The following is a 9614-nucleotide window of genomic DNA, read 5'->3' on the forward strand; positions in this document are numbered from 1 at the left end:
CTGCTCGCGTGGCAGCCTGTTAGCAAATGGCGTCTGAAGCGGGTTCTTCTCAAAATGTTGCGGAGCGAACAAGGCAGCAATGGCAATGTTTTAGTGTTGCCGAAGTACTTGAAATGCTGCAAACTGAAGGGTCGGACATTGAAAAGGTGGATGATAACAAAGAAGAAAGTGAATTAAGTGCAGAAAGTGAGCATGGGTATGGTGATTCTGGATGAAAAATTGGCATTATTTTCTACGTAATGGCAAAACTGTAAAAAAAAATAATATGAGACATTTGGGGAGGGTTTTTTATGTAATAGGCCAACACGTAATAAACCAGTTCTGAAAGTTTCATTTTTTCACTCTGTATTTTGTATTTTTTGTTGTTGTTGTTGTTTTTTTCCAACCCTTACAAATGGTGTGTCTGTGGGGAAAGCAAGGGAGAAAACTTGCCATCCCGAGTGTGTTAACTCACTCTGGACGAATAGTTTTTTCCCTTGTTTTCCCTTGCAGACGACCCATTTATTAGGGTTGGGAAAAAATTCACAAAAAATACAAAACACAAAGTAACTGAATGAAACTCCCTGTACTTAACCCACAGACCCCTCTCCTCACGTCGAGTGTATGCCTACCCCCTCCCTCTCTTCACAGCCCTCAGAAGCTCAGTCACTGTCAGTACCTTCTTGCTGGTACCTTTCTTCACTGCAGATACTTTATTCAACATCTTCATCATCCTCATCGATGTCGAAACCTTCAGTTTGAAGCATTTCAATCACTTCAGCAGCAGCAAAAAGCCGCTGTCATGATCTAGTTTGCTAAAAAATATTTCCACTTGCATCGCCTGCGACACCATTTTCGATGTGTATGCAGATCAGCTTGTCATGTGGGGTACCAAAGTCAGCAAGTGTATAGTTATGGAACCTCACAAAGAAACTTTCTATTCAACCTTTGACACGTTCGCAATGCCTGGTGAAGCTGCGATTTTTATGCTACCCCATGAGAAAAACATGGAAAAAGTTTTTAATTGTCAAAACCGCTATAGCGTTCCATCATCCGGAACACTACCTTACGTCAGGAACGCTATAGCGTTCCATCGTCCGAAGTTAGTTAATGGTGGATTTTATTCTTTTGAATTTACCCATTCAGGAACAGAGGGAGCTGAAGAGAGGAGGGTGTACAGCCTGCAGGCGCTGAAGGCATTGCTAAGGGATTACGAGGCCATGAAACAGGTGACCAAGCTGTTTGACCAGGAGGAAAAGTACGACAAGATCACCTGGCACGTCCTTGCCACAGAGCATGCCGGCTGGGATCCTAACGAGGTTCGCAGTCAGGAATATAGGTGAGTCCCCCCTTACCTGCCCGGTTATTATTAGTCATTGCGTGTGTGTGTGTTGTGTTGTGTGCAGTAGAGAAAATAGATTGTGCATGTGAGTGCAGGAGAGAAAGTAGATACCTAGTGGGTGGGTGAAACATTTATAAAAATAAATGGACTAAGTGAGTCACCCTACCTGTCTGGTTATTGGTCTTTTGTAGTAGAGAAAATAGTTAATGGATGAGTGATGCATTCGTTGGCCATATATTTATGCAGAAAATAAGTACTGTCACATATGTTGATGTTGTTCTGTCTTTGTCATTCTGTCACATGATCCTACACTCTGTGTTGTATGTGTGTGGAGGTGTCTGTGTCAGTTTTGGTTTGGGCAATTCCATGTGTGTGAAATCACCCAAATTTTTTGGGGTTTTTTTGTTTGTTTGTTTTTCCAATTCTGCGCCTCTCCTGTTTCGTCCATTATCATGAAGAAATTTTAACTGAATAATAATTGCTACATTCATTCCAAATGACCCATCATTGAAAGTATGTTTTGTTTTTTCTTTTTCTATGTATTTATCTTCTTCTTTTTTTTTCTTCTTTTTTTTTATTTGGTTCATTTACTTAATTTTGTTTACTCTGTTTTCATAGATATATGAATATATATGTTAGAATTTGCTTTGCTCTCAAGGCCTCAACGGCGCTCCATCAGAATATATGTAGATCAGGCATCAGCTTTTTCAATTTTTTTAAAGCACATGTTGTGTGGTGAATGTGGTGTGGTGAATCTGGATCAGTCTGCATGCTCTTCTTCTTCTTCTGCATTCACTCGTATGCACACGAGTGGGCTTTTACGTGTATGACCGTTTTTACCCCACCATGTAGGCAGCCATACTCCGTTTTCGGGAGTGTGCATGCTGGGTATGTTCTTGTTTTCATAACCCACCGAACGCTGACATGGATTACAGGATCTTTAACGTGCATATTTGATGTTCTGCTTGCATATACACACGAAGGGGGTTCAGGCACTAGCAGGTCTGCACATATGTTGACCTGGGAGATCGTAAAAATCTCCACCCTTTACCCACCATGCGCCGTCACTGTGATTTGAACCTGGGACCCTCAGACTGACAGTCCAACGCTTTAACCACTCGGCTATTGCGCCCATCGTCTGCATGCTCTGAAGTCTCCTTCCAGGGCCAGACTACTCCCAAATGTGTAGCTTGGTGACTCTTCCCAACCCAGCAGGTCCCCATATGGCGGATAGGGGTATGGCCCTTACATAATAGGGTTCGTTCGTTTATTTATTCATAGTCTTTTCATCTAAGATGATGATATTAGACTGAAGATATGAGGGTTTTAGCGACAATATTCGCAGCCCCAGACCAACTGCAATGCTCCTGTCAGGACATTGCAGGGTAACAGGTAGCACTGTTGCACTCACTGAAATGACCTGTTTGTCCTACAAAAAGTTCGTCATGCTATCAAATCAAATCAGATTATAGTGCTTGGAGCCTTGCTGGCGGCTAAGACCCTCTCGAGGCTATCACTACATTATTATCTTTTTCCAGTTAAGGGTAAGAAAGTGCAATAAAGATTAATCACCACTTCAGTTTTTTCACTTAAAAGTTGTGTTTGTTTTTTTTTAAATCTCCCAGTGTTAACATTCAAATCTGATTAAAAATGCTCACTCCTTTCAAGAAGTCCACAAGTGCCCATGGAGGGACATCTCAAAACGGTCTTCAGAGAATCTACCACGTAATGTCTATCATGCGATCAAGTGGTGCGCTATGTATAGCCTCTAGCTCCAGGGTGGGATCCATGTCCCCCACCCCCCCAGCCCTCCAACCCCCTCCACCCATACTTACCTGGCAGTTCTTTGGGCCATGAGCTAAGGATGAGGCAGCACTGACAGACACCCTGAGTGTTGAAGACAGAGGCCACTGCCGACTACTGAGTCACCTTCACCATATGAAGATCGCCCACACTGATGAGTGTCCATGTGGCACTGGACCCCAGACCCCTGAACACATCCTCCAACACTGCCCAACCCATGAAGCTCTACGGCGTCAAACCTAGCCAGGGGGCACAGAGCTACAGGCGCAGCTTTGGGGAGACCGCCACGACCTGGAGAAGACCGTGGGTTACATCGTGGCGACAGGGGTGACCGTCTGACGCAGCCAAAACATCGAACGCAGAAGAAGAAGAAGAAGACAGAGGTGTTGGGCTAAATCAAAATATGATATTTGGAGCCTCGCTGACCACAAAGGCCATCTCAAGGTGTTGGGCTTTAACAAATCACAGCACCAGGCATCATCGCCTATAACAATGTCAGTGAAGTCTCCTTGGCACTGAAACTGAAAGTGCGCTGGAACTAAAATGCACCATCTCCAAATGACCCCACTTTGAAATCATGTGCTTCTACAGTCTTTCTGGAGGCAATTCTGTTACTGCATGTCAACCATATAATGACCAACAGAGTGATAAAGGTGTAGAATTGAGTAGGGAGGATTCTTTGTGTATGTTGTAAGGGACACAAGGCTTTGGAAGACAGCAAATGTGGCCAGAATGATGTGAACATGCGCACAGTACATATGCCTGTCCATGAATGGATGTGTGTGAACAAAGCACTTTGCTGGTGTGTATGAATATGCTGGTGTGTATGAATATCTGAAAGCTTTGAGTGTTAAAGTCTGTCAGTATTATTGTTGTTTTGGAAGTGGTGGTGGTGATATTTTTCTTGCCATAGTTGGTGCTTATTTCATCTCATGTTTGCATGTGTATATAGATTACTGTGCTGGTGTTTCTAAATCTGAGTTTTGATAGTTTATTGTTTTGGAAGTGGTGTTATAATTTCAGTCATTGTTTTGGAAGTGGTGGTGTTGTTATCATTTCAGTCATTATTTTGGAAGTGGTGGTGTTGTTATCATTTCAGTCATTGTTTTGGAAGTGGTGGTGGTGTTTTTCTTGCCATAGTCGCCAAGCTTATTTCATCTCATGTTTGCGTTTCCCATTCCTTTGAAGGTTACGGCCGTGTGTAGAGGGAGGTCCAGGAGACTGCTTTACATACCAAGTGCTGTTGCATACCTTCCAGAGTGGGAAGGGGCTGCTGGAGCTGCTCCACTTCCTGAAGAACCGGCCGCACTACAAACATCCAGAGGCAGAGCGGTTCCTGTGGAATTTTTGGGAAACATGGAAGAAAGGGAATCTGCCTGAAAATAAAGTTCCATGCTGAACAGTGTGCATGCCTGGCTGGAAATATTTTCCTGTTGAAAAAAGTATTTCAAATATGCACTCCCAGCAGTCACTACTGGTGGTTATGCCTTAACGAGAGTTTACATAACTTGGCTCTGCCACCATGGGCAACCTCTCTCTCGATATGGAGATAAACAGATTGGCAAAGCTTCTTTCACCCCAGCAGAACTCAAGACATGACCAAACAGACTGTTCCAACATAGATGAAGCCAACTTTGAACAAAGGTGGCAGTCCACAATGTTTTACGTTCCTATATTGCAGTGAGTTGTTAATTCTGACGTTACCTCATGGTTTTCTCTGCTTTGTAATTTCCCATGCCAGGTGTTATTATGCAAGAATGTGTTAAGCAGATGCATTATATCAACATCAGGTGTGGGTTTTTTTGTTTTTGTTTCTAAACATGACCTACATATGTCTCCTGAATTCTATGTCCTGTGAAAGATGCAAGATTTGTGCTGTTGACAGTGATGCATCAGATATATGCAGGTTTTCTGCTTATTAGAGAAATTTGGCCTATCTATGCACATGGGAAGATCATGATGGTTTGGGGAAATGACAACCATGTTTGTGTCTGTCACATCCACTGTGTTTTTAAGGCAACATGACAGCAAAAAAGAACAGGAGACTCGGTGCTTCTGTTAGACATTTTCATCATACACAGCTGATAAGAGATGAAAAGTATGGAAGCTTAAAAAAAAGTCTCAATAGTTATTGTCAGTGTAACAAACCATAACATGTATTTGACATATATTTTGGGGGGGTGGGGTTGTTTTTGAAAGGTCAATATTTCCTCTTTGTGTGTGTGGGGGGGAGGGGGGTTGTTTTTGAAAGGAGGTCAATATTTCCTCTTTGCGTGTGTGTGTGGGGGGGTGTTGTTTTTGAAAGGAGGTCAATATTTCCTCTGTGTGTGGGGGGGGGCTGGGGGGGGGGGTTGAAAGGTCAATATTTCCTCTTTGTGTGTGTGTGTGTGGGGCGGGGGGGTTGTTTTTGAAAGGAGGTCAATGTTTCCTTTGGGGGGGGGGGGGGGGGGGAGGGTTGTTTTGTTTTTGTTTTATGGAACAAGCTGATAGAGAATAAAAAGAACAGACATTAAAGCCTGCTTTGTGCTGAGCTCTACTACTTGAAAGGCAGTACACTGTTTCAGACAGCACTTATTTCCTTTGAGTGCAGCTGCTGATTTACATCCTGTGTAATTTTGCTCACTCTAGACCTTGTATATATATGTGTGTGTATTTGTTTGTGTGTGATCTTCCAGTATAATACTTTCTAAACTTTAGTGTAAAAGTGTTCTCATTATGTTTACACATACACGTAGAACAATAAATTTCTGTACCTGAATACGACAAACCAGTCCTGAGTCTTATTTTTTCTGGAGATGTCTGAGAACACATCAATGTCAACACAGAGACTTTGCAGCAGTTTGGACATGAAGTTGGGGAAGAGTAGATGAAAGGATGGTCGAGCAGGAACCAAAAGCTAAACCTTATAGGTTTGTGTGTGTACATGAATGAACATGGAAATTTATTGCATTTGTTTGGATCTGAAAATTAAAGGCAGAAAGTTTGAGCTGTATCTGTGATTTGAGATTGGAAAAAAGAAGTCTGCAGCCACAGTATGTTTTCCAATCTCCAGAAAAGGCAGCTTTACCAGGAGTATGCAACTGCTGTGTTTTGCCCAACTGACTTCCATGTGTTGAACATTGGATTACTTCTCATGCGTCTTACAACATAACACCACCCTGGTGTTGTATTGGTCTTCATCCAATGGACTGGAAATGTGCAGGTGTACAGATATATATATATATATGTGTGTGTGTGTGTAAAAGGGGGGATGAGGGGGGTTGTAGTGTTTTTCCCCCTCTTTTACTAAAGAGTTTAATGGCTGTGTTTTTGTTATGGCTGTTATTTCTCTGGCTTGTCATATTTTGCCCTTTCTTTGGTTCCATGTTGTAATATTCTGGCTTGTTTACCTTGCCTTTTCATGTATAAATTACAAGATCAGGGGAGGAGGCAGAAACAATGGTCTAGTGGGTTTTTTTTTGTTGTTGTGTGTGTGTTTTTTGACAATGTTTTTTTCTGTCTTTTCGATCAGTCCTGTGGTTTTTGTGCAGATTAAAGTGATTAACTAATGCACTTGCTATTTTTAACATGTGTTTGTAAATTTTAAAATGATAGATTAAAAAACAAAATGAAATTAAAAAGAAATGTTCAATTCACACCATTGTCATTTACAATTGGACACATTCACCCCCCTACACCCCCAATAAGAAAATGTTTTCAATTTATATATATATATGGACTCGGGGTAAGGGTAGGGTTGGAGTGGAATGAGGAACAGTAGAAGATAGCAGGTTCTCGTGCAGGCAGGAGCATATGAAAGCGGACGCCCTTTCAATTGTTTATTTACTACAGTTATTACAGGAAAACAGTGCAGCAATACGTAGCGAGATGTTGCTGTTGTGGGAGCAACACTGACCACTACACGGCAAGAGACAAAGAGAGCAGGTGCTGACCGCGGTCAAAAAAAAACAAACGGTCATACACGTAAAAGCCCACTCGTGTGCATACGAGTGAATGCAGAAGAAGAAGTCTCATCTCCATAAATCTAAACAAACAGTACAGACCACATTTTTTACAGTTTTCATGTGCTTGGATACATGTAATAAGTTATAGCATGTACAAACATTGTGATATCTGGGGCTAGGGGGTATTCAAACATAGTACAGGGAGATAGTATGTATAGACACATAAATAAACGGATGTTTGAAGCACAAGTGTAAATAAATACAAGTAAAACAACTTGACACATGCTCAAAACTTGACTGCCTACACATTTTAAGCAGTCTTCAAATCCTGCAGCAGTTACCACTTAATTTATTGAGATTCCACATACCTCAGCCTGTGTTGATTGCATTCTAAAACTACTATTGACAATTCATTTTTCAAAATGTACTGATTCATTCTTTCATGTCTGAATTCATTTGTCTTATATTGGTCATTTGTGAAAGAATTGATTTCACTTGAGACGTTTTGTGAGTATACTGTAAAATGTTAATTTTCATACTAATTTTACTGTTGTAATTTGATATTTTCTACCTTTATTGCTGAATCTTTGTGTTTTCTATCTTGGCATTTCAGTATGGATTTATTCATTTGTTTACTATGTTGTGTAAGTGTATACACAAAATGTGTGCATGGCTGCAGAGATATCCATAATTTGTTAGCATTGTGTGCATGAGCAACACGATGTGAATTTCTCTTTAGAAATAACAAAGGTGACATGACTGTTGCTTGTGTATAGATTCTGAAATTTCATACTGTTTCCTAATTCATTTGCCAGTTCTTCTATTTCTTCCTGTACTATTTCCTTATTTGTTTGCCCATTCTTAATCTTTTATTTCTGAATTTAAATGCATTTCTTGGGTTTTTTTTAATTATTTGACTTGGTTTTATGCATGTGTATGTGTGACAATGTGTGTTGTATGGCGTTTTCTTGAACATGTATTTAAATGTTGGATGTACTGTATACACAAACTGTTTCTGGAAATGTTTATGTACTTCATACCCAATAAATGAAGTTCTATACAATTCTAATGAATATTTTCTATGTTCTTATAACCATGTATGATAAAAGGTTCATTCTCAAAAGCTCCCCTTTTGGGAATGTTTTCACAGAAACTTGTGATTCGCTTTAAGTCACGTTTTGTGTGAGCATGCATTGGTTTGTGTATGTGTGTGAATATTTCTTGATATGTTCATCAGCACTGTGTAGCAGCTATTGTGCATGTGTTTGTGGGGGAGGGGAGGGGGGCATGCATGTGTGTGTGAGCATGCGTGTGCGTTACAAATACAGAAACCTAAAGCACTCATTCAAAATGACCACAAAAAAAATCAAGCTGTTTGATCCCATAGCTGACTAAACTCTGGTAGGAGCTGGTCACAAGCTGAAAAAACACACAGCCTCTGATAGGGTAATATAATATATATGTGTATTATTGTGACAATGAACATTTGTGAATGTTTTCAAGAAATGAACTTACAAGCAGTGCTCTTTGGTACAATACTTTTTTCTGTCTTTGCAACGCCTTAAAGCAGCTAAGTGGTTCATTACATCGTTTGGTATTCAGAGCAGGCACTTGGCAAGCAATGTGTGCTACCTCAGTGATGGAGCCGTTTGCGAAAGCCAACAAATATGTAGACCACAGAAAGCCAAGAAGAAAAAGTTGTATGTTTTCATTCACTTCTGCAATAATCACTGTGCTCTCTCTTGAGGCAGAAGCTTTGTTCCTATTGAAATGAAAAGTGGACGCGACCATGACAGAGATTTGTAGAGAAGGTAGTTGATGGTTTAGGGCTGGCATCCTCAGCATGGCCCAGTCTTATTTGCCGTAAGGAGAGCTCTAAATGATTGGGATACTGTGTCATGAACTGTTCATGTTCTGTGGATTTGTCTTAGTGTTTTGTTGGGTTTTTTTTGTTTTGTTTTTTTTTAGATGTGAGTTTTGTATTGATGCGGTTGATAATTTGTATGGTTTGACAGTCCTGATATGGCCCTGTGCGGTCAGCTGTACTATAAGCAACAAGAATAAGAATATGGCTTAGGGCCCCCATTGGGCAAGTCTGGTGTATGTGTTTAGGATCTCTAGTGTCTGTGATGACTCAGTTGTCTACAGAAACAAAGGCATAAGGCAACTGTATCACAGACTGGTTTTTATCCTGTAGTTTTGGTTCTTTTTATGTTGTTGCTTATTGTCCAGTCAACCACACAGGGCCATATCAAGACTGATTTATCCAGTAAATTCTAGCAATACATTCTCTTAGTTCATAATCACTCCTCGTTATGTGGACAGGAGTGGACAAGGCTCTCCATGTGAAGCAAACCACTTTGTGGAGGCTCTGGAAGACAAAGAATCAGTGCCACGACTCTGACTCCATTTAGAGTTCCTTTTCAGTATACAGTTGTTCAACATGGATGGGTAAGGTGGATGAAGGCAGTGCAGTGTGCAGCAAGAAAAGTGAACGCTTGAACCAAAGTCACAACCCGGCAGTTGACAGCAACAAAATATTGCAG

At 40.9% G+C, this 9614-nt stretch overlaps 1 protein-coding gene across 3 annotated transcripts in view; it reads left to right on the plus strand.

Annotated features, from left to right (window-relative positions):
• LOC143298507 (uncharacterized) overlaps positions 1-5330 on the plus strand; it is a 34504-nt gene extending 29174 nt beyond the window's left edge. For 2 of the 3 annotated variants that reach the window (XM_076611340.1, XM_076611341.1), the window contains exons 9-10: positions 1126-1318; positions 4313-5329. In XM_076611340.1, the coding sequence (XP_076467455.1) occupies positions 1126-1318; positions 4313-4523 (404 nt within the window). In that variant the 3' untranslated portion in view covers positions 4524-5329. Of the gene's footprint in view, positions 1-1125; positions 1319-4312 lie in introns of all 3 variants that reach the window. The other variant, XM_076611343.1, reaches the window with a different exon arrangement.
• The last annotated feature ends 4284 nt before the right edge of the window (positions 5331-9614 follow it).

Source organism: Babylonia areolata, chromosome 24, assembly GCF_041734735.1.
Source record: "Babylonia areolata isolate BAREFJ2019XMU chromosome 24, ASM4173473v1, whole genome shotgun sequence".
Lineage (NCBI taxonomy): Eukaryota > Metazoa > Mollusca > Gastropoda > Neogastropoda > Buccinidae > Babylonia > Babylonia areolata.